Raw genomic sequence first — 27,373 nt, 5'->3', positions numbered from 1 at the left:
GCACACACACACACACACACACACGACTTAGACTTAAAATAAAGCAAATTCAACCATTTAACATCACACTGTACAACCCTGACTGTGTTTCGTGCTCTGTCTTTTTATTCCTCCCTCCTCTCACTTCGGCCTGACCGGCTGTCACATGGCGGGTAGTTTAGCGACGGTCCCCGGCGACAGACATCACGGCTCGTACAGCCCAGGGGAGGGATGGAGCTGAGATGGACAGGGAGGGAGACACCGGCTTACGACGTCAAAGGAGTACAGACACACACACAGAAGGAGAGGGAGAGGGAGAGGACAACCAACCAGACTGCCAATTCCCCACGGTCTACTGAAAGGAAGCCTAAATATCAATTTATCTCAACACTCTCCATCTAGCCAAGCCAGTGAGGGATTTGTTTATTTTTATATCATATTCATTTGAAAAAACAAACGGAGCATCTGTCAGGAAAGAGCAGGGGGGAAAAAAACAACAAGCTGGTCTAGAAAAACACGCTCATGCCGAATAAAGGACCGTCGCTGGATGTTACTTGTGTTGTTATAGGGGGGGTGCAGGCCTAACTTGTTACAGGATTCAAAGACGCTCTTAGAGACAAATGAATTGAATAATTGAGCTTTAATAACTAAAGAACAGCGGGGGGAAGAAGAAAGGCATCCACTGATTCCGCCGATTCTTTGCCACGAGCAGCACCACAGGTATGATTTTTTTTTTTTAACTGTTTGTTGGTTTGTGTTTTTTTGTCAAATGTGTAAAATCATGTGCGGGTCATTGTTGTTGTCACCCACGTCTTGACAAAGAGAGCGCAGGTCTCCAGCTGTGTTGACAGACACACTGGCATGTTTCTGTAGGGGGCTTGAAGATAGGCGGCCTAGACCGAATTCAGTGCGAGGAAACATTGTGTTTACTATTTACAATGATGTGACTTGAATTTTTTTTTTTAATTATCTTTATCTCGGCAAATAGAATATATCTTAGCTCTGTAGCCATCAATCATGAATATTAATTCCAAATGTCAGTGTAAAGCCAGGAATGTGGAAGTTATGAGATTACATATTAAATTGTATGCCATTCATTTTTATTTAGGGAAGCATTTTATGCAAATAAACACAAAGCAGTGGCTTTAGATGTGTGAAATTATGTCAAAAAATATTTTTAGTTGTTTTCAAACCCCTCTAAAATAAGATTACATCACTATTCCTATAGAATATATAGTTCTTATAGCTCTCAAAATGTATATGTGACAGTCAACAGTGAGTTCATAGTAGAATTGCGTTACTTACCAAGCATTTTCATCCACTAATATATCAATTTAATATTCTGTATAGTAGCAGTAGTACATGTGTTTCACTGCGAATACTAATGCATTCTAGTTTGATATCTGTGTGATATACTCCTAAAATCTACCACAGGATTAGGTCTGCCATATCTCAGAGGGTGTAGAAACTATTATTTCAGCTTCCCATTCCCACTGAATGCTCCCATCTGCACCTCCATCCCCGGCCTCCTGTTTGCACCTCCTGTGCAGTGTGAATTTAAGCCTGCAGGCTCCTGTCTGCTCCTCCTGACCGCCTCCACTCTCTCTCTGTGTGTGTGTGTGTGTGTTATTATTCCTCCCCAGACTTCTCAATGAAGGAGCCTGACGCAATCAAGCTCTTCATCGGGCAGATACCCCGAAACCTGGAGGAGAAGGACCTGAAGCCCATCTTCGAGCAGTTTGGCAAGATCTATGAGTTGACGGTGATAAAGGACAAATATACAGGGATGCACAAAGGTAAGGGCCGAGAACTGTTTACTATTGGAGAAGATTCTGTCTCAGAGCCCAGTATGATGTGGATTTAGTATTCATCATGTCGAGGCAAGGTAGTAGTGAGAGCAAAACATGTCATTATAATAGCAGCTTCTATATGTCTTCCAGTTATGACTGACTTCCCATTACGTATCAGTGAGGCTATTCCTTATTTAGCTGTTGTCCCTCTGGAGCCTCTTTAAGGATCCCTGTGAGGCCAAAAACACGATGTTTAATGCACAGTTGGTGGAAAGTTTGTGTCCTCACATTTCCATATATTTTAGTCATGGTTTCTGTTTTGGATTACACTGAAAAAATAGCTTTGACTCATCTTTAAAAATTGAGGTAATGACTCATACTAAATCTTTTCAAGTTGAATCAACATAATCCTCATTAATCTCCATGGAAAAACTTAAAATCAAACAATAACTGTTTTACCGGAATTGGGTTAACTGTTTTAGTTTTAATAGGTAATTTCTTTTTCTTTTCTTTTTTGTTGTTTAGATATGACCACATATAAAAGTGTAGTATTGTATTTTCACACTGCCATGCTTTGCAAGCTACAGTCTGCTCATTAAGAGCAAGTTGAGTTTAGTGTCCTGACTATGAACAATAGAAAGAACCAGGCTTTTCTGCCACCGGCTCCTGGATTAATGGCCAACACGCTCCTGAACCGCAGACAGCCTGTTATAGGAAGTCTTACCGGGGAGCTCACTAACTCTATTCCAACAACGGCAATGTTGAAAGAAGAGGTAGATATATTGTTGAACATAGTGTAAAACACAAATTAACACATAAAATGACTTTTTTTCATGACTGTCTCGCCCCAGTGCATGCTGGGAGGTTTCCATTCACACCTACCACATGATGTTACAATAGAAATTGAAAGACAATTGATTTTAGGCATTTTTCGCTAAAATCTTTCAGTAGTTGTTCACCAACACCAGCATTTAAATAAGACATAACAGGCGAATCTCCCAAATCAAAAATCATACGCTACAAGAATGAGCGAATAATTTTAACCTGTTAGAATTAAGAAAATATACAGAATGAACCACACTGTTATCATTTTTTTTCACTCCATAGAGTTGATTACCATTACCAGAGAGGTAGTTATCTAAGATCAATCTTAGAAAAAGTATTTTGTCACTACGTAATTGGTTTCATATGGTGATATCAGTCAATTTGAAAGTGTTGGTGTCAGCCGTTACTGCTACTGTACGTCAAGTGGCGAACAGGTTTCTCATGTTGTGGCAAAAAAAACCCCCTTCACACAGTTAAAATCCTGTTTGACAGATGGACTTAAGTTGGTAAAGTGATCTAAGCTAAACAATGATCCTTACTGTCATTTCTAATACAAATATGAGCACAGAAAACAAAGGCTTTTATAAATCCACATAAACCATCAGTCATTTGGGAGACGTATAGGGCCAGGTGGTATCAGTCCTCTAACACCTATAACACCTATTCTGCATACATTTACATATTCATGATTTGTGGGAGCCCTAAAGGTTAATGAAGGCCTTTCTCTATTATGTGGGACTGCATACATTTTGCTTGAACAGCGTGATATTAAATACTCATTCAGACTGCTTGTGTCTGAATAGTCTCCAGGTATTATGATTTAATAATCCCATAGATCCAAATGACAGTTGTTCATTGTTTTTTTATTTTATTTTATTTTATTTGTCTGTTTTTATGCAGCTTTAGATACATATTGTTAATGATAACCCAATAAAAGGTGCAGCATTTTCAGAAATTTTAAAAACATAACGCTGGCCCCATATTGTTGTTAAATAAAACCAGAGCACATATATCAAATGACATGTTTATAATAGGATAATAATGTTTCTGCCTACAGGCCTTCAGGGCAAACGGCCAATTAAGATTAAGTTACAATAACATGGCACTCCCAACAATGACATTATATATAGCTTAAGATTCGGACATTAAAAATACATACACTTATAGTTTGCTGATCTTTTACCATTTGTCTTTGTCTCCAGGATGTGCCTTCCTGACATACTGTGCGCGTGAGTCCGCCCTCAAAGCCCAGAATGCACTGCACGAGCAGAAGACACTACCGGGGGTGAGTGTGGCGCTGTCTTTTCGAGTCCTCAACATCCCACATGTATATAAAAGGGGGCAGAATAACTGGCATGCTAGGCTATCTGAACCCACCGCACAGACGCACGTGGACACACAGTGACACAGGAAAAATTAACCGAGTTTGACATATCGGCCCGACTTCCCCCTTTAGCTGATATGCTCCAATAAAGGTCAGAGGCTGCACTCCCTCTTATGTTTCATATGTGATGCATCCAGACATATCCATCCAGTTAAGGCATGAGTCATCTTGCTACATGTCATGGGTCGAAAGAGACAGCTATGAGGCTCGCTGCTGGAGTGACTTTGCCAGTTCTTATTCTCTCTGATGTTTCTCTTCCTTTCTGTGTCTCCGTCTTTCTCTCTCTCTCTCTCTCTCTCTCTCTCTCTCTCTCTCTCCCTCCCCACCCTCTCTTCTCCTTCTATCCATCTCTCCCTCTGAATTCTAATCAAAGTTAAACCTAGCTTTATTAGCATAGCCAGGCAGCAGGTGTGCTGCCAAATGACATTTCCAGAGCTAAATATGACATGACAGCCGCGTCTCTATAATAACCAACTATATGAGAGACAAGGCGACAAGGCAAGGAATTACTGAGACAGAGTGTGCTCCCAGACTTGCTACTGCTTCCTCTTTTACTAACAAGGCTTTAACCCTGTTTCCTTTTGGTTATTTTTGTTGAAATCTACATCATTCACTTCTTTTTTTTCCCCCCTCCTGAGTGGCAGCTCATGGCCATAGTTTTTGAGGGAAGATTGAGGAAGCAGATAAACATTGTATGCCTGCAAATAATGGTTGTTTACAGTATTGATGCAACATGTCAACCTTTTTTTTAATAATCGATTAAATGGCTGACAAAATATGCTTGTAAGGTCTCAGAAACCAAGATGTAGTCCTATCGCTTGTCTCTGTTCTACCAACAGTCGAAAACCCCAGAGATTTTTCATTTAACTAAAGAAAACCAGCAAATATTCACGTTTGACAATCTTGAGCCAATTACTTTTTTTTTCGTCATGTTCGCATAAAAGATATAAATATTAGTCGATTACTCAGCAAGTATTTTAAAACTGATTAATAGTTTGAATCATTTTTCAAGCAAAAAGGCAGAACGTCCTCGTGTTCCTGCTTCTCAAATGTGAAGCTTTCCAGCTTTTCTTTGTCTGACTTGACAGTAAACTGAATATCCGACTTTTAGGCTGTTGGTAAAGCAAAACAAGACGTGTTATGGACTCTAACACCTTGGGATCTGGGAAATCATGATGGGCATTTATTCCCTCTTTTTTGGACATTTTATAGACAAATCAGTCAATTGAAAAAATAATCAACAAACTAATCGCTGATGAAAAAAGATAATCATTAGTTGAAGAATTAAAACAGACTCAAACTCCAGCCCTCACATTTTGAGAAGCTTGAACCAGCAATTTTTTTCTTGATAACTGACTTGAAGGGTTACTTGATTATTTAAATCATTGATGGTAAATTTTCTGCAGATCGACTAGTGATTTCAGCAGTAGAGCAGTGTTGTAATGGCAGGCAGGGGGTTACTGGGGGATGTAGAGACAGTTTGGAGGAGCAGGCTGTTATTAGGGTGGCAACAAAAGAAATCCTATTGTTAGCGTGACAGTAGCGTGACCTTCCTGACCTCACGTAGGGGATCAGCAAGGCCCAATGCCCCATGGCTAAAGCCCTCTTCCCCCTGTGTTTCTACCCCAGCAGCTCTCCTCCTCACAACCTCTTACCTCTAAGCCGTGTGGAACAAGCTAAACCCTCCTGTGTTCTCTCAATCCTTCCCTGCCCTCCCCCTCCCTTGCCAAAAGAAAAAAAAAAAAAAAAGACGAAAACCATCTTATTAGCTCCATACACGCCCACATGGACAAGAACTGCTTCCCACCCCTGCTACCAGCTGTGGTGTAATTGTCATCTAATTGCACCTGCACTGCCAAAGAATAATTAACTTTGGCATCTCATGGTCAGGGCAATACAAAAGAAATAACATGAAAGCAATTATAGGACCGAGAAGAGAGAGCTAAAATGAAAGCACACCTGAATGTAGAGAAAGCTGAAGGATGTCATTAACACTTGGTGCTGCTTTTTTTTTTCTTCTTTTTTTTTTTTTTTTTTTTACCATTTCTCCTCTCTGGGAAGTAAGAGTTGGACTTACTGCTTTTTTTTTTCTCCTTGCTATTTCACTGATTTTTTTTTCTCAGCTAACAATGGAAAAGAAGAAAGAAGGGAAAAAAAGAAAGAGACAGAAGTCAGGCAGGGGCGAACAGATGGTTGTATCGGAGTGGCACCTGGCCTTGTGTTTAATTTCAGGTGAGAGAGTCCGTCTCTAAGTGGGAGGGGGAGGAAGAGTGTCAAAAGCACATTCAGCCAACAGCGAGGAAGGAAAGTGAGAGAATGGTGGAGTAGGGAAAGGCAGACAAAAAAGGCAGGAGCAGTAAAAACAGATTCATTCTGAGAGGAAGTGTGGAAATGGAGGTTGGGAAGAGAGAAAAAAAAAATGTAGTGAGCTGTACTCTCATTCTGTCCTGCTTGGACATCTCGTACTCTTGTCCCCTCTGTTCTTATCGCTTTATCTCTGTGCTGTCTCAGGCCAGTTCGTCTGGCCTCGTCAGCTGTTGTGAAGCTCACAGAGACAATAACATCCAGTTATGTCACATTAAAAGAAGCCATTTTACACAGCAGCCTCCAAAACCGAACTTAGATTTCAGCTTTTTAAATACATATCAGTTTGAATGAGCAGAATGATTGAGTCATGTAGCTGTTTGGCTGTTGGAGCTGAAACAATTTGACATGAGAAAATATGAATCTGCAACTAATTTTATAATCCATTAAGCATTCAAGTAAATTTTCAAGATCAAATGGCTAAAAGATTCACTGGTTCCAGCTTTTTATATTTACATATTTTCTGTTTTTCTTAAGCCTCTATAATAGTAAACTGAAGATATTTAGGTTATGGTCTGCAAGACATTTTGAAATGTGACCATGGGCTTTGGGAACTTGTAATGAGCATATTTTGCTATTTTTCAACATTTTAGAGACCAAACAAAAATAATCAGTCAATTAAAGGAAAAGGTTTGACATTTTTATAATTGCACTTGATTGCTTTCTTGCAGAGAGTTAGATGAGAGGATTGATATGCCTCACGTTTCTGTACAATAAATATGAAGCTGTAGCTAGCATCTGGCTCTCTTAGCTTAGCAAAAAAAAAAAAAAAAACTGTAAATAGCGAGAAACAGCTAGTCCGGCTCCGTCCAAAGGTCTCAAAATCTGCCCACCAGCGCCTCTAAAGTTCATTGATTAACATGTTATATCTTGTTTATTTAAGAACCACACCAGCTGTCTCTCCTTGTTTCCAGTCTATATGCTAAGCTAAGCTAAGCTAACTACCTGCTGACTGTAGCTTCGTATATCAACAGACACGAGAGCAGTAGTAATCTTCTCATCTACATTTCAGCAGTATAGCATGCAAGTGTATTTCCCAAAATGTCAAAGTTGTGCCCTTATCAATAAGGAGGAGAACAGTTAGCTGCAGCCCTAAAGCTCATATCTGCTTCAGTGCAGAGATAATATATCGTTCCTCATCAACACTCACTTACTTGAATTAATATTTGCAACAACGCCTCACAGTTTTTAAAAATGCAATAACTATTTAATAGTGCGAATGTGCCCAAGTGAGAAAGTAGCTGCGTGTGTGTTTGGTGTGTATCTGCATGTGCAGCGGGGGAAGGGAGGGCAGGTGTTCACACTAACAGGGTTTAATGAAGGGTGTGTGCTTTTGTGTGTGTGTGTGTGTGTGTGTGTGTGTGTGTGTGTGTGTGTAACTGTCTGTTTGCTTTTGTGTGCATGTGCTTCCGTGGAGAGTACACATCAGAAGATATGGATGCAAGGATGGATGGATGGAAGTTCTTGGGTTTATTATGAGCTCTTCTCAGGTTTCTTCATTCACTATCTGCAGTGTGTGTGTGTGTGTGTGTGTGTGTGTGTGTGTGTGTGTGTGTGTGAGAGAGAGAGAGAGAGAGAGAGAGAGAGTGAAATCTGTGCTGCGAGGCCTTCTGTGTTTAAGCTGCCCATATGAGAGGAAAGAGCCCTCTTTGAGTGGAACATCTGACTAAGCCTGACATTTACTCAGCCATAAGGACTCAGACAGAGCAGACAGAGGGGTTTTATCAATAGTCTGAAATAAATGCATATGCTAAATATAGCCCAGGCTTTTTACACAGGATATGAGATGGGAAGTTGTAGTGCCAGAATGTTGTAATTTGTGCCCTTAATATCTGAGCAAACGTTCTGCTCCAGATACACATGAGCTATGACCAGTTGCAGGGTGGTTTTAACAGTTTCTTATAAACCTGTTAGTGTTGAAAACTTAATCAATCTTCGCATTTTTGTCTCTTTTTATAGACATGAAGACAGAGAAGTTGGTAGAAACTGACACTTCATGTGTAACAAGGAAAAAAAAGAAGACAAAAACACAAAGTAGATGCTCAGATTTGGTTCACTGGGGCACAGTGAACATGCTATTTTGAGTATCTGACAATAAGCAGATAAAGCAGGGCCTCCATATGTAGCTTGTATTTGACGTCAGTGAGTTGCAGGGGTGATGATGATAGCAATTAGCGCGCCTCAGAGCAAATGTGTTCACTGGATGAACATATCTGGCATCGATTCATTTACATGTGCATGCATATCAACGCGCTATGGGGACGACTGACAGCACAAAAAGGGCCCGTTCTCTGTACGTCACTCTGGGGCGACTGTAATGATGAATGCAGATTGGATTTACAGAGGTGGTAAATGGGTGTGAATTAGAGAGAAGTTGGGTAAATGAAGGAGGGGTGGGACAATGAGCGAGGGTGGGGGGAGGGAAGGAAGAAATGAATGAAAGTTTGACATAATGAACAGTGGGTGGCGGTGAGGGTGGAGGGGGTTGGAGGTGCATTGAGGCAGTGTGTTTATCAGCTTAAATACAGACATCTGTTACTGAGAAATAGTGTGTTTCGGGGGGTTGGGGTGTGTGTGTGTGTGTGTGTGTGTGTGTGTGTGTGTGTGTGTGTGTGTGTGTGTGTGTGTGTGTGCGTGTGTGCGTGTGTGCGTGCATGGTAGGTGAACACGCACAAAAGTGGAAAGGGGCTCTGCTGCAGGACTGGTCATACCATGAATACAGGCAGTGGAGTTAAAGTTTGTAAACCATGCACACATTAAAAAAGTAAAGAGAAAAAAAGCACACACACACACACACACACACACACACACACACACACAAATCTGTCCATGATTCAGTTCTTTTCCCCCTGTGCTCCACTGAGTCGAGTCAAACACTTGACATGAATATGTAACAGCCAGAAGAGACAAAACAATTGAGAGTCAACTCCAGTGTTGTTAGAAATTTACTCTCTGATATTCAGTTTCCCCACTTTGAGGGATTTTTGTTGGCTGACTGAATGTCAGCTTCGTCTCGATACTGGACAGACTAGTGAACCCTGTAGGAGGAGGAGGCATCACTGGGAAGCAGCTTTGACACTGAAGACTGAATCATTGATTAAATATTATTGAACTGTACAAGCGTGTTGCTGTCAGTCTCTTTGTGTTTGATTGATTTAGTGACTGGCTGAATTCAGGACATGGTAGAGTTTCTCTCTCTGCTTTGTGTGCTTACCCGCCCATGTGTGTGCGCATCTGTGTGTGCATCCACGTGTAGAAACATTAACAGACCGTACTTGTGCATCTCTGGTTTTTTTTTTTTCCTTTTTTTGTCCCTGCCTGTGATGCTTTGTTCCAACTCTTTGTGCAAGCTCACAATCATCTGCGTCTGTTAATCTCCCTTTTTCCTGCCTTTTTTTTTTTTTGGCCTGTGTATACCAATTTCCACCTGTGCTTCTTCTTTTCCCCCGGGTGAATTCACAAGTGCGTCCCAGCGTAAGTGCATTTGCGACGAGGAGGTGGATGGAGAAGCGAGGGAGCAAAATCATCAGAGACGGGAGAGGAACAGAACAGTGAGGGGAGGAAGGGAGGGAGGAGGGGAGGCGGGAGGTGGCAGGTTGATTACGGTCGCAGGTCTCGTTGCCTGGAGACGGCGGGGACGAGGGATGCCAGGTTGCTTGGCGACCGGCGCGATGCAATGACCAGCACTGTGTGATGGAGCGGAAGGGAGGCAAAGACGGTAAATTGTCTTTGTGCCCCCGCCACCAACACCCCCCACCCCAACCCCCACCCCACCCAACTACACCCCCCACCCCACCCCACCCGCAAACCCACCACAACCACCACCTCCAACTCTGACTCCCTGCTGTAAATGTTCTTGAAAGAGCAGGGGAGATGGTCTGTGCTGATATATTTACCATTCAGAGTGGCTGCTTTTCAGAGCAGACGCACGAATGGATTGAAATTGGGAGTGAAAACAGGCGACAGAAATGTGTCACCCTCACACAGCAGCAGCCTGCTATATAGACTTAACAACACTGGCTGCATTGAGCTGAGAATATAGAGATTATCATCTGCTCTGCAGGTCATTATAGGAAGGCGGGGAAAAAATAATATCGTCATCAATGTGCTTTACTCACTTCGACTGTAAACGATCCTCTATCTAAAACACATTTATGTTGCCGTAGTAGGTGGAAATGCGTTTACACATGGAGCGAGAGCCACTCCTCGGTGCGTATGGACGTTGATGACATGGGGGGTCATGCATTATGGCGCAGGGGTCGAGCTGTGATTTGATTGGATAATCTATGGATTTAATATCTCATAATCCTTGCAAAATCCCCCGCGGCATCACAGAGCGAAAAGATTAAGTATGTGTAGATGTGTGCTCATGTTGCTGTGACCGACAGGAGCAGACAGAGCGCGCGCGCGCGCTTGTGTGTGTGTGTGTGTGTGTGTGTGGGAATAATGTATGTGTGTTTAGTCTGAGGATGACTGTATGCAATATCTGCGCTGTGTGTTTGGAGGTGCAGCGCTGGGAGAGAAAGAAATCAAATAGCAAGAACACAGTGGTAAAATGGGCTGTTGATCAGGCAGGTTTTGCCTGTTGTGTTGTCTGTGCACAGTATGGGACTGTTTTTGTAAACAAGCCTAAGAGAGAAAAGGGAGGGGAGCAACAGGAGGAGGAGGGGAGAGAGCAAATTACTGTAAAGTGTGTGTTAGTGGTTTAGGCTTAGAGGGAGATATTTTTCTCCCTGCTTCTGCATCTGCTCTCGAGGCAGCGCCAACATTCAACAGGCACAAACGCTCCCTCCATCATCCTTTTTTTTTTTTCCTGTGTCTTTCATTTTTCCTTCCCCTCCTTGCCCCCCCCCCCCTTCCTCACCCATCTAATCCCTCTATCTCTCGACCTAGAAGCACCCTTTGTCTTCCTCATTTGTTTTTCACCCTTCTCTTCCGCACGTCGCTCAGGGCAACCTTGTTTACCTGATGTGGGGTTCTCATCACCGGGGTTGTCATGACGATGGCCATGCAAGCGCAGTCTTCGTCAGAGCAGCGGGGCCGGTTGCCGTGCCGATCTGAAGTGGCACAGCCTTGATGCCTCCACTTCTCACTGTTTTCCCTCTTGTATATTCTAATTCCAATCTCCTGAGCCATCTGCTGCGCTTCTCCTTATCACCACCACCACCACGGCCTTCACTGTTTGTCTTCCTGCACTGAAATATGGGCCATGGGATTTTTTACAGGCGTCATTCAAACATGGGAGCAGTCAAAGATGCCACATTAAACTACTGCCGTGAGGTTGGAGCATCAGCTTTCAATCCCTAGCTCCACTCTGAGATATTTCACTGTGAATTATCTTTTATCTTTGCATCAGAAAAGTCGCTGATCTAATCGGAGCCTGGTTTAGATTAGAACTGGATTTGAAGAATTTATATTGTAGTCAGTGTACAGCACGTACACAGGACTGTAGCAGCCGCAGAGCACACTGAGATATTGTCCTCAGTATTTATTTCTAAAGAGGTTTTTAACAGATGGAGGGTTAGTAAATGTAACTCTCACTTTTTGTACTATACTGAGGATGAAAACCCCCACATGGAGGGGTGTATGTGAAAGCATGAACTCATGCTTACAGGTAGGCTATATGTCAAATCCCTTGATGTATGTGACCATGCATTTTTTTTTGGTGTGGTTAAAAAGAAGCTGTCCCAAATTACCACATCTTATCAGCAAAAGAAAAAAAATATAATGGATCTTTAGCCATCAGTTTTTATTTGATTTAATTAATTAATACATTTTTTGTTTAAAGCTGCTTTCTTTGTCTCCATTCAAATCCTTATACCATATTTTTTAACAAAATGTGGAATCTACCTTCAAATTAGGTTAATCAAGTTATGATTTAAATAGATGTGACACAAAGAAAAACAAAGAGTGGAAATGATCAAATAGTAACCACAGACCTTAACATAAACAACGAATGGGGGACTCAGCAGTTGAGTTCAGTATTTCTCAAATTCTGTCTCCGGCCCTGCAGGATCCATATAAACACAATTAGATAAAAGAGTGTAGATGAATAGAGTTACGTGCAGTTTCATATTTAAAACCCCTTAAATAAGCTTAAAACATATGCACGGCCAATGTTAAGTGTAGAGTGAATATATAATATTCCACAGTGGTAACTAATCCTGTACTCTGCACAGGTTGCTACGCTGTAGTTGACAACTATGCTGTGGGTGTAGATAACATGAGCAGTGATTGGTATAGTGGTAAACATTGGACAAAAGACAACGACTGGACCCTCTTGTGATAACAAAAGTGATATTTGTTGAGAGCTTTCAGACAAAGCACCTTACAACACCATGAGTATGTGAATTTTAGCAGGTGGGCCCAGTTGGAATGTTGTTATCTTCACGATTCTTTATGCCAGGACAAAACTTTATTTATACTTTAATTATAAATTAAACTAAAATTACTATTCACTGATTGCAGGAGCAGACCTCCATCTGCTTGAGTGATTGGAAGATGGTTTTGAGACTTTGCCACTCCATCCACTCTATCATCCGATTAATTGGTGCAATCAATTGGATGCTCTCGGTGAGGAGACACAGGGGCCCTCTGCAGCAGGTGTTGGTGGTATTTCAGCTGTCTGTTGGGTATGGTGGCGGCGTGGAGACGACGGTGTTTGTGCATGCGGCCCTGGCGGCAGGAGCGCGACCACGGCACCGATCAATAGTGTCTCCTGGTGACCGATCGCAGCAGATCAATCAGTGACACAGGATCAGTGACTGGCTGAAATGTCACCAGCTCCATAATTAAGACCTTCATTAAGCCACAGTTAACAGAGTGTCACTCAGTGGCTCTCACCTCGACTCCTCACCTACGTCACCCTCTCCCTCCCTTCCTCACACACACACACACACACACACACACACACACACACACACACACACACACACGCACACATCCCCCACCTCCATCCTCTCCTCCATATGCTCCTTTCCTTCCCCTCAATCCCTCTCAATCCCACCCTTCTCGCTTTTTCCCCTTCTTATTCGTTCGTTTCTTTATTTCATTCAATAGCTTTTTCCACAGTCTTCGTGCTCTATACATTTGAAAGTCGAGGCACTGACGTGTGCATATTTTCATATAGGGGTTTTGTTAAGTAATGGAGAGGACAATTGTGAGGAAGTAAAGAAAAAATTGGATTTCATCAGCTTGTCTTTTGATGATTTATGAAAAGGTCGTTTAATCCGTCTCTGTGTCGCGTGTGCTGTACTTTTTCTTTGTGATTCTTTTATTCTTTACCCCCCCCCCCCTTTCTAACCCTCTATACCCTCGTCTCTCTCTGCCTCTCCGTCAGGCTCAGAATCTCTCGCTATTCTGATGCTGTGTGCTCCTGTAATCCAGATTAGCTGGCGAGTGTTCTTAATCTTATCACTTCCCCAATCCCGCGTGGGTGTGTGCTTTTCCTGGTTTTGTGTGATAGGGGGGAGAAGGAACGATAGACGGCGGGATTAGAGCAGATTCTGAGAGAGACTCAGACCGAAGAGGTGGAGAGACAGAGAGAGAGTGAGAGAGAGAGACTGTACGACACTGTCAATGTAATATCACACATATCAGTTTCATCCGCTGCTCTGGAGTAGAGTTGGTAAAAAAAAAAAAACAAGGAGAGGAGGAAATTATTGGGGCAACGTAGGCGGCTGGCGCACAGGCTAAATTCAAAAACATCCGTACATTCATATATGTGTCACTATTACATCAGTAAAAGATGGGTTATAAGAAGTCACGAATGTCATTTACATCATTTACGGGACAACAGTGGCCACATTTTTTGATTAAGTGCCGTTATCTATCTTTTTCCTGTTTTCTTGTGTCCTATATTTAACCTCCCTGTGCCATGTGGCCTCTGTCTTTCCAGATGAACCGCCCAATCCAAGTGAAGCCGGCAGACAGCGAGAGCAGAGGGGGTAAGAGACACCTGTCCCCCACCCAGACGCACGACACCTGTTCAAACAACAGCACCTTCACGGTGCACACGATCGAAAAAATGTCAATCAGCGGGTGAAAAAAAAGAAAAGCGTTTGAGAGCAGACCTTAAGAATGTGCGACATCTCAAAACGACACTGACAACAACACAAGAATCAAGTTGGTGCCTGTTGGTGATCAAGGACATTTTAGAGAAACAATAAACTGCAACAACAATTTGCACAGAAAACATGCGAGGCTTTATCATCCCTCCAGCAGATTAATGTTTTAACAAAACTACTGTATTAGATTCAATTACCTGTTAAAATGGCTGTTTTGTTGCTGACAAACTGCACCTGTACATCACACGCTGTGCGCTCGTCTCAACGCCGTCAGAGCTGCGCTTCAGTGCTGGGTTTGCACAGCGTTTTTTTTTTTTTTACAAATGCCACTGAAGATCCCTCTGACCAAACATCTAATCAATCAGTCACCTGATCAGTGAGCATTAGTTTCACCCACTTACACACATTGTTCTAAATTTCAGCTGTTTCTAAAGACTTTGCATGTTTGTGCTCATTTGCTACAATTCCCATATACTATACGTTATTGTTAACCGTTTTATAATGAGTGCCATAATTTTGAGGCAGCTGTTGGTGTCAGTAAGGTCCATTACGCGTGCAAGATTTTTTATTTTTGTCAAAATCCAGTGGAAAGACTCATCACAAAAAAGTGTGTTTGTGCTGGTAGAAAAGCCCCTGACACGTGAGGAGAAATTCTCCTTTTCACTGCACCCCCCGATTTCTAACAGGTCGTTTTTACAGGAGACATTTTGACATGTCACAATAGGAAGAGCACGGGTGCAAATAATGGAATTAATGATGGCCGAATTTCACTTTGTTGCTTCATTTTCATTTTCCTGATATGGTGCACGCTGGCTCGCTGTCACACTGTCATGGCTTACTAGGACACTTGAATAGAAAGGAGCCATTGTTCATGTTATTAGTAACACCTGCGCTTTTCCTGCTATGACAAGTCAAAATGTCTGCTGTGAAAAAGGCCTATTGCCAAGTCACTCACTCCAGCAACGAATCAGTAACCTGATCAGTTCGTTCTCTCCAACTTTTCAACATTTTGAGTGCACAATTCATTTTATTTCATTTTATCTTATCTTTTTTCCTCTAAGCCTGTTGTCAAAGAATCATGTTTTTGCGTGTTTACTGCATTACACACAAACTATAAATTTGTGTTGACCATTTGGCAAAGACATTGCATCCCATTCATTTCAGTGGTTTATGACAATGAACTAGTAGAGACTTGGAAATTGCTTGAGATAGATAATTTATCGCAGTCAACACAATGAGAGGTATAATATTTGTCCAAATGCAGCTGAAAGATGCCACTGCCCAAACATCAGTGTGTTATTGTGCTGGGTGGAAAAGCTCTGATATTTAAGTCTTACATGGTGTCTGTCAAATATGACATGTGATCTCTCTGCAGTCGGCACTCAAAGCAGACCCATTAACGCACCACGCCGCCAGTCCTTTCTAATCAAACCACATTTTCAAACACAATTATGAGTAACATTTGCATAAATGTAACCAAACGATAAAGATAATGACGTGTTCACTGTGACTGATTTGTGTATCTCAGGTTTTCAGGACTCCAGCAGATGATTTTCGGTGTGTGGTGGGTGTGTATGTGTGTGTGTGTGTGTGTGTGTGTGTGTGTGTGTGTGTGTGTGTGTGTGTGTGTGTGTGTGTGTGTGTGTGTGTGTGTATGTGTGTGTGTGTGTGTGTGTGTGTGTGTGTATGTGTGTGTGTGCGTTTATGTGTGTGTGTGTATGTGTGTGTTGGAGAATAGTCTGCAGAAATGTAACATTTGTAGTGAACGGGCTAAAACATGCAGAAACGCTGGTCTGATCCCTCACAGACGGGGACAGACGGAGCAGCTTCTCTGACAACACAGAGGGTGACAAACATTTGAGTCACTGCCAGATGCTGTTTGTTTGTTGTGATGTTCATGCTACTGCACTCTGGTGGCGCTCTGAAAGTATGGCAGGCTGACGTCCACCCTGCTTTATAGCTGCTTAACACTGTTGTCTCTCTATTATTCATGCATGTACGGTGACATGGCACTCCCCCCCCCCTCCCTTTTCACTGCCTGTGTCACCTACTCCCACGTTTTTGCCTCTTTAATCTCACTCACATCATCCACACATTATCCTGTTTTCTCCCCTCCCATCTTGGCAATCTCCTTCCCCTTAGAAGACAGGAAGCTGTTTGTGGGTATGCTGGGAAAACAGCAGACGGACGCCGACGTGAGAAAGATGTTCGAGCCGTTCGGCAGCATAGAGGAGTGCACAGTGCTCCGTGGGCCTGATGGTACCAGCAAAGGTAACAACACAAACACAAGATACAAAGCAAAACAAACTACTCTTTAAACAGCATATGATACAAAGTGTTATGCATAAAATTAAAGCATGGCACAGGATAAAAACACTATAAGTTCAAATAACTTGCCCCAAATCTTGACAACAAGAAGGACTGCAGTGTCTCTATTACATTACAGACTCACAGTTGTGATATGCAGATTTAAACACAGTGCATACAGTATTACTCATTATGCAAATTGTACATTTTTGCTAAAATACTAAGAGCTTTCAACCATCTGTCTTCTGTCCGTTTCTTTGAATAAAAACACCTGTTTTTAAAAACTGAATCTGTAATAGATTCAGAGTGTCTGTCATCATCTGGTAATCTGTTCCAAATTTTTGCCCACACACATTGAGAAGTTGTAGATCTAAAATATCTATGAATTTTAACTATACTTAGTATTACACCCTTGCTGGCCTGTTGCATGCTGGAACACTGATTTACTGTCCTGAACCCTGTTAGGAGTGTTGAACCATTTTTGTGATTTGAAATGTCCTGTGTTTAAGTGGATGCAACAAAATGTAACATAGCATCTTATTTAAATGATACAGAGTGATTAGACTGCCAAAAATCAATCAGTTTTTAAAATATTAAATTCATATTTGTGATTTTGGAAAGCTTTACCGCTCTCCACAGTTTACAAAACACCTACTTCTCAGGTGTCCTTTAGCTTTTTAAAGTGCTGCAGTGTGAAATGATTGCGACTGGCGTCCAGATCATGACTCTAAATGTGACACTGACTTTGTTTAACTATTTGTATTTTCATCCATCCCTGAGAATTAAGCCTGCAGCACATCACCATCACGTGAATGTAAATTACCAACGTCACAAACAACAATGCTAATGATATTTGCCATGTAAATCAAAGTCCGGCGACAGTTCAAACACAGATGCTAGATTTTTCTGCGTTTGTTGCATGAAGCATGACTAATGGTGCAATAGGTTTTATGGGTCAAAGCTAATGATGCGTTTGGTGGTTTACGGGCTGTGATTGATGAAGCAATGAATGTTTTGTGGACCATGTTTAATGATGCCTTAGTAGCTGATGAAGCACTAGATGTAAGACAGCTCCTAATGTATTTTTAAAGGGAAGTAGTTTCTTTATACTGTGTTTGTGTGTGTCTGAGTGTGTGTGTGTGTGTGTGTGTGTGTGTGTGTGTGTGTGTGTGTGTGTGTGTGTGTGTGTGTGTGTGTGTGTGTGTGTGTGTGAGGCCATGTTTTAATGGTGTGTCATTTCATGTAGGGTGTGCATTTGTAAAGTTCCAGAGCAACGCAGAGGCCCAGGCCGCCATCAACGCTCTGCATGGGAGTCGTACTTTACCCGTGAGTCCCCCTTACACACACACACACACACACACACACACACACACACACGCACACACACACACAGACACACAGCTACAGCTACAGCTAGTTACACATACACATGGTTACACATGAACTCAAATAGACTCACTCAGATGCTCCAAATCCAGTCATTTAGACACTCAACGTGGTGACTCAGCTAATAGTCACCACTTCTCATTTCTGTCCCCCTCCTCCACACACATGCACGCACACACACACACACACACACACACACACACACACACACACACACACACACACGCACAGAGGACAAAATCTTTGTATCTAAATCCCTGTTTTTTTTCTGCTGGAGGTGAGTTGTATTGTGCTTTGGTGCAGGTTGCCTAAATTAAAAGATTATTATTGTTGTTCCATATTAACATTGGATTTTTGCATCATGGACAGTTTTTTTTCAGCTTTTTCTTGTCTTAATTTGATAGCAGGCTGTGTAGAAGTGAAGAGAAATGAGGGGAAACAGAGGAGGGATGACTTGGAAACGAAGGTCCCTGGCCGGACTTGAACTAGAGACATTATGAGAACATGATCAGCTTCTTGAACCCCTCAGTCACCAGGACCTCCCGTTCATTGTTTGCCCCGTTTTAACCTTATTGAGCGGTGGTCATTTTTCATTTGATGTTGATACTTGCGTTCATGTGAAAGGCGTCAGACAAAAGGAGTTATGATTTTTCCACATTACCTCCTCAGGGCGCCTCGTCCAGCCTGGTGGTGAAGTTTGCCGATTCGGAGAAGGAGCGAGGGCTCAGGCGGATGCAGCAGGTGGCCTCTCAGCTGGGCGTCATCAGTCCCATGACCCTGCACCTCGGGGCATACAACGCCTACACACAGGCCGTGAGGAACACACACACACACACACACACACACACATTTCATTAGAAACAGACTCTACTTTTCATGAGGACACATCTATGTGTTGCTGAGAGTCTATATCTATCTTTTTTCATTAAATAAATATCCAGAATGAGACACAGAGCAAATAACCTTACATTTTGGTTTCTGTTTAGTTTGTTTTTATGCTCACCTCCTCTCTGTAATGTCTGCTCTCTTTTCTCTCTCTCTCTCTCTCTCTCTGTCTAATGTTAACTCTAACTCAGCATCAAATCTTATTTGGATAATTAGAAAGCAATCAAGCCTGAACCATACATGAGTTGTGAACAAAAACAGCCCTGAATTAACTGATGTTTTCTTTATGTAGATGTAAACGTACTGATGTGATGTGTGTGTACAAAATCCATACTCAATGTGATATGTTCCATGTGATCTCACTGAAGAGTTTTAACGTCATACTGGATGATTTTAACTGGAAAAATTACAATTTACAGTAAAGCCACATCACTGCTCTCGTCTTTTGCTAATTGACCATTTAGTGCAAATGGTTTTGGGTTTGCCTCATTAACAGTTGTTCGATTTGTGATGCTAAAGGAGGCCAGATGACATCTTTACCCTGCAGTGGACGTGTTCGCAAAATGCTGCACTTCATTCAAAACTTCAACTAAAACATAAACATTACAGAAAGTAAAACTGCTGAGCAAAAAAGCAAAACAAAACAAAGGATTTATCAGTAAAGTGCAGGGCCACTTGAAAACTACACAACAGCAGAAATGTAATCGCCCTCACAGTTAAAAGCAGGAAAGCGCTGCATGATCTGAAAACAGATTATTACCTTGATTTGGTCCTAATGGCTGATTATAAATACTGTGAAGTGTCTGCACCGGTTTGCAAAAACGGAGCCGGTCACGAAGGACAGCTGGTCTGTGTTGTGTTGCAGTGTGCAGTGATGTGGCCTTCGGATATATTGACGGATTGAGGTTCAGTCTGGAGCCATCGCAATTATATCAAACATGTTGGATTTTTATGACTGGATCAGGTTATTTGACCTGGTGAATAATGAAAATCTGAGCTTAGTGTGTCTGTCTGTGTTTTACTTTACAAGCCTGCGATTTGACTCTGAGAAAACACACTGACCACAGCCTACACTCTGCACACGCATTCTCTAAACTCCAAATCTCCTGACTCCCTCTCTCCCCCTCAATCACAACCTCTCTCTCCCCCTGTCCGTCCTCCAGTTGATGCAGCAGCAGGCCCTGGTGGCGCAGTCGGCCTACCTCTCTCCCGTTGCCACGGTGGCGGCGGTTCAGATGCAGCAGCTCGCTGCCCTCAACCCCAGCAGCATCATTGCCACGCCGATCGCATCCATCACCCCCTCCTCAGGTAATGAGAGGCAGAGATGTCTGGCTCCGGCCGGCCTTGATTAGATTTCTGCCTGAAATATGAGGACAGATACACAAGGAGAGGTGGACCTAAGAGGACAAAATAACAAACATCTATTTTGTAGTTTTTCTCTTTTTCAGACTGTCGTGATGGTAGCCATGTTAGCTTTAACTTTTAAGCTTTAAAAACCAGTGAGTATCAGTATTACTAAAAGTACTGAGTACTTCAATTTAGAAATAAACAAGTAGTGAAACAAGAGGCAGCAAATTGTTGATATTTTTATTTCATTAAAGATTTAGAAAAATGAAAATTCTGTATTTATCTGCAAATTAAACATTTATACTGTTGTTCAACTATAAATAGAAATAATAAAATAAAAAACATGCTCCATACACGTCTGCAGGTACCAGCACTCCACCCTCCATCGCAGCCACACCCGTTCCTGCTCTGCCTCCACCGATTGCAGTGAACAGTTACCCCTCTGTGCCAGCTCCCCCCAACGGCCAGTCAGCAACCGAAACCCTGTACACCAACGGGGTCCATGCCTATCAAGGTACAGCCGTCGCATCCCAATAACTGTGTGTCTGTTGCAAAATATTCCTCCACAGGTTTTCACAGGCGTCCTGCTTTGATGTGCAACAGCGAGGGTCTAATTAAGAGGAAATGAAATGAAACTAAAGCTCTAAATGTTATTTGGAGCGTGCTGATGTGCTCCGAATAGTATTCATATTTTTTGTGTGTTTGTTGATGTACAGCAGTTACTAATGATTTTGTTTTCTGTGCCACAGCTCAGAGTCCTGTCCTGGACCCCCTACAGCAAGCTTATACAGGCATGCAGCACTATACAGGTGAGCCTCAAAGTCTCAGTGTCGTTTTAAGCTGACATTTATCTGTAGAAATGCACTGCTATGCACTTATAGGTATTGATGTTTGTGGGAGAAAAAGAAAATGTGCAAAGTTCAAACCGACTTCAGATGTGCAAACAAACAAATAATCTCACAAAATAAAATTTGACCGCTGGACCTCAGATTTTTTTTAGTTTCTGTTCCTAGAAATAACTTTTCAGTCAGTGTAACCAGAATGCAAAACAGCTTTATGCAGCGTAATGGAATACAGCTCCATTACCTTTGCACTCCTCAACTATCCAGTGCTGCATGTTTAAGTAGAAATCTACACCCAAAGTCAAAACATGCACATATATTACAAAATGTAAATAACCTGCAGCTCTATAGAATGAGTCACACATCACAAACTGTATGCAAAACACCTCAATCTGTAGGTGGGAACGCTGCTCTGTCAGATGTTTGTTTTTTGAGTAAAAAATTACCAGTTTGCAGTGCTCTGCCTGCCTCACCCGCTGCTCTCCGCTCACCTGTTCCTCCTCTCCGTCAGCCACCTACCCCGCTGCCTACGGCCTGGTGGGACAGCCGTTCCCCCATCAGCCCACACTGGTGGCTCAGCAGCCGCAGCAGCCGCAGCAGCTGCAGCAACGGGAAGGTAAACTCGAAAGAGCTGTACACACATGGGGAATAATCATATCTTAGAGAGACATTCCAGTGGTTTCGCATGTTGTTGTCCTTTTACCACAAATCACCCACACTTGATATCACACATAATCCTTCTGCAAACAGTGATTGTATTATCAGCGTTTTCCCTTTCTGCCATTCAAGATATCTGTTGGTTTTCATCCATATTTGTATGATATGAAAATGTATCAACACACTTTCTTGAATGATATAATTTATCACAGTGAAGATAAAGTCTGCATTCATCTTTGTCAGAACTACAGCTGCAACGAACAATTACATCGCTGACCTGACCTGTCCAGTTTTTCTCTGACTATCTGAACAATTGTCTATAGAAATGTAAAATAAAATAAAATGTCTGAAAATGGTGATAAATAACACAAAAATAAAAATTTCCCAGAGCCGCTTTTGTTCATCTTTAAATGTCTTGTTTTGACCGACTAACAGCCCAAAAACTAGAAACAAATCCTGACATTGGAGAAGCTGGAACCGGAAAATATTTGGGGTTTTTGCATGAAAAATTTAAATGACTCAATCAGTTATCAAAATTGTTGCAGATTAACTTTGCCAATGACTAATTAGTTCATTTACTAATTAATCAAACTCTGGCTATATTACTGCATTTTAAGATTGTCATAGTGTAGTGCAGACTTTTCCTGCTGCACTTAAACTGCATTACGAAGCAATAATGATGCAACAAAAATGAATGCAGACTGGATGTTCACTGCACTGGACTGCACAACAGTCTGATAACTGATCTTGACTCCATCTAACTAACTAACTAACTAACCAGAAATCATTGTCTAATCGAACAAAACTCTGTGTGTTAGACAAAGATCCAGAGGTGCTGTAATCATTTTTACACAAACAACTTGGGCTCTTTGTTTTTAGAAGGAATAATTTGATGTTTTGATGAAACATTTAGATGAAAAGAAAAAAAGAAAAAGTGTAACTCTCATGTCTGTGCGGTAAATATGTATTTTGAGCCTGGAGGCAAGTAGTTTGGCTCAGAATAAAGAATGGAAATGGGGGGGAAACAGCTGGCCTGACTCTGCCCAAAGGTAACATCCACCTCCCAACACAAGAAAACAAATAAATGTTTAATATTTAACTATTCTGTTGCTCTGCTTGTAATATTTGATTTTGCTTCCTATTCTATTCTGCTCTTGTTGGTTTTGTAGTTTTCTTTTTTATTAACTCTCAAGTAAAGCAGCTCTATTCTTAAAATGTTTTATTACTGTTGCTCATTGTGTTACTCATACCGACCCAACTTTACAGTTTTCCCAGTGTTCCCTCGACGCTGCGGTTTTTACTGATCTCCTAACATGTCCTGTCTTGTCATGTCATTTCCGTGTCCTTGTCTCTCTCCTGTCTTTGCGTACAGGTCCCGAGGGCTGTAACATTTTTATCTACCACCTGCCACAGGAGTTCACCGACTCTGAGATACTGCAGATGTTCCTGCCCTTCGGAAACGTCATCTCTGCTAAGGTGTTTGTTGACCGCGCCACCAACCAGAGCAAATGCTTCGGTGAGTCACGCTGGTGGTAATAGAGGTGGTAATGTCTGTGATGGTTGTTGTCACCTTGAGGTTCTCACCGTACGTATAATTTTAGATTTATTTGGCATCGCCTTTTTTCTGCATATATGATGCTGCCTTAAAGTTTGTGTTTACTTCTTTCACTCCATCTTCTCCTCCTCAGGTTTTGTGAGTTTTGACAACCCCTCCAGCGCCCAGACTGCCATCCAGGCCATGAACGGCTTCCAGATCGGCATGAAGAGACTGAAGGTGCAGCTGAAGAGGCCCAAGGACGCCAACAGGCCTTACTGAAGGAGGTGAGTTACTGTATGTTGAAGGCGAGGGGTCGGGGAGGGATTGATAGACAGCTGCAAATGTGTCTGGAAGTTAAAGAGACAGAGTGGATGTAATTGGGGGCTCAGCACTTAAATGGCTATCTTTCATGTGGAACTGAAGAAGTCAATAACCCTACAGTAGATTAACTTTACTGAGGTGACAGCACTCTGAAAATACCATCAATTTGAAATACAATTCAAGGATCAGACGATGTTGTGTAAAAGTGGCTACTTCTTTTTTTACTCAGTATGTAGGGACAGTTTTACTCATGTTCTGTCTAACCAGTGTTCTGTCGCAGGGTTGAATGCCAACTACTGTTCGTCATTAATTTTTTGTTTTACTTTTCATTTATTGTTTTTGTGCTGTGCCATATGCCATTTTTCCTGAAAAAAACATCACACCACTCTCAAGACTGTCCCGTCCATACATATATCGTGGAGACGTGCGTCGCTATGGCTACGGTTGCCTAGCAACCGCTAAAACCTCCCCCCTTCCTTCTCACTGCGTTGTAAGTTAATTGGCCTGTGTTGGTTGCTGTGGCGATATTGCCTGTGATGGTTGCCATTAGCAATTTTTTTTTTATTTTGGGCCGTTGCCTTGATTCACCATGCTCAACTGCATGGCGGGTTACTGTGGCGACCATGAACTGTGTTTGGTGCGTTGTGAGTTTCCTCTTATTATTTTGTCCTGGTTTTTAATCCTTGCAAACACTGATCAATAACTGTCACTTTACCTCAGCATCTGTAAGTAACTGATTATCATGACATGCTGTTTTTCTTTTTCAAAGTCCTCTAAAAGCTTCAATGCTCAGAACTAAATGAGCCTGTTGTCCATCAAATATGGATATATAAGAATTTTTTCCTCTTAGACTTTTTTGATTTTGATTACTTTCCTTTTTGTTGTCTGTCATGATTATCATTCTTACATATTCCCTCTGTTTAGTTGGTTGGTGTGGTAGTTTTTCGGTGATGCGGGGTTTTTGTTTGGTTGTAACTCAAATCCAAGTGACTTTGTGCCTGAACTTTGTTTGGTTTTTGTGAGACTGAAACTGTACTGAACGTGCCCCTGTATATGGTTGACAACATAGTATTTGTGTATGAGTGACTCTGCGTGTGAGTGTGTGTGTGAGCCAAAGAAGATGGTGTGTACATTTATATTTGCGTGTGTTGCGAGTGTTTTGTATTGAGTAGATGTGAAAAAACTTTTGTGTATAAGTGAATGTGTGTGTGTGTGTGTGTGTGTGTGTGTGTGTGTGTGTGTGTGTGTGTGTGTGTGTGTGTGTGTGTGTGTGTGTGTGTGTGTGTTGTACCAACTGAGACACTAACCTTACTCTAGAAGGTTTTGGGTAAAGCTGTTTGGTTCCTGTGACACGTGCTGCTGGCTGAGGAACTGCATTCCTCTGTAGGAATTCTGGAAAAAAACAAAAACATAAGACATAATAACCAAAAAACATTCAAATATTACAACCCAAAATGTCCACTTCATATCAAAAGAACAACCAGAAATTTATCGTGTGTCTTGCACAGGGTATCTGCAGGTCATTAACACGACTAAAAGTAAAAAAAAATCAATAAAAAAAATTAATTCTCATGCTTTACAAAGCCTGATTTTTAGTTACTAAGAAAATTCAATATTTAAACTCGAGGATGTCTCTGGTCCCGAGAAACAAAACTCACACAGTTTGGATCATTAGTACGACCAGATTTTGGTAATTTTTTTGCTGTACCACAATAAACAAACCAGTTCTAGGACAAGTTCATGTATTTCATTTCACTTTGAACACCCCTTAACATACAGTTTCCCACCTTTTTCTCCTGTAAATATCCTTATGGCTCCACACTGTGGGACAGTATCATACATACTCTGTATCACATTGTTTTAACTCTCCATTGAAGCTTAATGTTGTTTCAAACCCAACACAGCTTTACATCAGATGTAAAATTATTTGTGCAGAATTTTATTCAGGCTTCCCTTAAATTCACCTTAACATATTTGATATCTTTAGTAATTTTGGTGTCTGAAATTCTAAGTAGAGTTTAAAGAAAATAAAGTGGGTTTGAGTGTAATGTCTGCTTGTTAAGGGGTTTTTGACAGATGACACATGATTCACATTCACCGCTCTGATAGACTATTGGTATTAAATATAGATAAACTGGCATTAAAAACAGGTTAACGAGTTGTTTCTAGTACCTGCAGATGTCCTGTTCACAGAAACCTGCATCACAAATAAACTTTTTGGCAGATGATTTGAAATACTGAATCTGAAATCCTTCCTCACTGAGAAACTACAGTTTGGTGAATGGCGTGGTTCTGAGTATTTTCAGAATAAATGTGAAATAATCTCCAACTGTTTTCTAAAACTTGGAGAGTTTACACACACCCCCAACCCCCACCCCCCACCCACACACACCCGCACACACACACACACACACACACACACACACACACACACACACCAGAATTCCTACTGTGCATGTTCTGAATTAATTTGCCTGCCAAAAGATATGACAAAGTACTTTCTAAGAACGTGCATACACTTGCAGCAGTATGACTGTCACTATTTAAGTTGCATGGACACTAGTTGATTACTGAGACTCCCCCTGAGGCATCAGTGCAAGCAGTGTGTATTGCAGACACCACTCCACTTCCAAAGTCTTAAATGTATGTGTTTTATTTCAGTGATTTGGTTTAAAATGCTTTGCGCTCCCTCTCTGTCTCTCTTTCTGTCTCTCTCTCTCTCTCTCTCTCTCTCTCTCTTTCTCTCCTCTCCTTTGCCTCCAGGAAAACCTAAGAGTTCAATCAAGAAAACCACTTGGGATGTCCCAGCCTTGTTTGGTTGTTTGACCAACCGTATAGCACAGGAGCAACACTTCACAAAAAGCAGTATCACGTGTATGCGCTTACAAAAACAACAACAACAACAGCAGCAGTAATATCAGCAACAAATACATGTTCAGAATCAGCATCCGCAATATCAGAAGTGCTCCAGAGTTCCTACTGTATCATTCCACTGCTGGATTCATTTATATTATGTACATACTCTATTGTCGGCAACAAGATCTACATGTTAAGAAAAAGCATATCACTGATGTTATTCTACTGAACAGGGTTCTACTGTATAGTGTGATTTGTGGTCTATGGCGTTAACAGAAGGCCAGTCTACACAGTCAGAGGCAAAAGAAAATACTACTCTGTATGATTACCATTGGTAATATTGTTATGTAGAGTTAGTTTTATTATTTATACGTAAATTAAAAACATTGGGTAATTAAACTGGAAGAGAAATGGATTTCCTCTCACTGTACATACCTTGGTTTAAAAATGGAGTTAAAAGGACTTAAAAACTTCACGAGTTAAGATTCTCTGCTGCCACTACTTTTCAAATTAACAAAGCAGGAGGAAGGGCTGGGAATTTTTCTATCTTGATTTTTTACGTTTAATTTATTTGGTAATCAATTTGATGAGGGGGAAGATGTGAAATTTTCTTTTTTAATTTAAGAAGGGGAAAAAAAGAGGATTCCTGCGGTCTACAAGACAATGAACACACTTATTATAGAGTTTTTAATTACATAAATGTACCTATGGAAGTAAAAAAAAAAACAAACAAAAAAACAAACATAATGTTTCTTTATTTATTCTCTACAATTGCTGTTTTAAAACATATGTCTTTAAAAGAAAATAAAGTACAATTTAGAAAAAAG

General features: G+C 41.5%; 1 protein-coding gene across 5 annotated transcripts; it reads left to right on the top strand.

Annotated features, from left to right (window-relative positions):
* Positions 1 to 225: 225 nt before the first annotated feature.
* Positions 226 to 27,373, top strand: celf3a (cugbp, Elav-like family member 3a). 5 transcript variants are annotated; one of them, XR_008829828.1, is made up of 15 exons: positions 226 to 699; positions 1,623 to 1,775; positions 3,797 to 3,879; positions 14,240 to 14,288; positions 16,551 to 16,679; positions 17,962 to 18,041; positions 18,771 to 18,914; positions 20,150 to 20,294; positions 20,698 to 20,847; positions 21,083 to 21,142; positions 21,687 to 21,791; positions 23,205 to 23,348; positions 23,521 to 23,653; positions 24,084 to 24,180; positions 26,454 to 27,373. XR_008829828.1 is itself a non-coding variant. In XM_056398694.1 (14 exons), exons 2-13 carry the CDS (start codon positions 1,631 to 1,633, stop codon positions 23,646 to 23,648), a joined length of 1,359 nt encoding a protein of 452 aa, XP_056254669.1. In that variant the 5' UTR covers positions 227 to 699; positions 1,623 to 1,630; the 3' UTR covers positions 23,649 to 23,653; positions 26,454 to 27,373. The 5 variants fall into 5 exon arrangements, 4 of the variants coding, with proteins under 4 accessions (XP_056254669.1, XP_056254668.1, XP_056254670.1 ...); XM_056398694.1 differs by lacking the exon at positions 24,084 to 24,180 and having other exon boundaries at positions 227 to 699; positions 16,554 to 16,679; XM_056398693.1 differs by lacking the exon at positions 24,084 to 24,180 and having other exon boundaries at positions 227 to 699.

Source organism: Seriola aureovittata, chromosome 16 (assembly GCF_021018895.1).
Source record: "Seriola aureovittata isolate HTS-2021-v1 ecotype China chromosome 16, ASM2101889v1, whole genome shotgun sequence".
NCBI classification, from domain to species: Eukaryota; Metazoa; Chordata; class Actinopteri; order Carangiformes; family Carangidae; genus Seriola; species Seriola aureovittata.
This window is presented reverse-complemented; position numbering and strand designations above follow the sequence as displayed.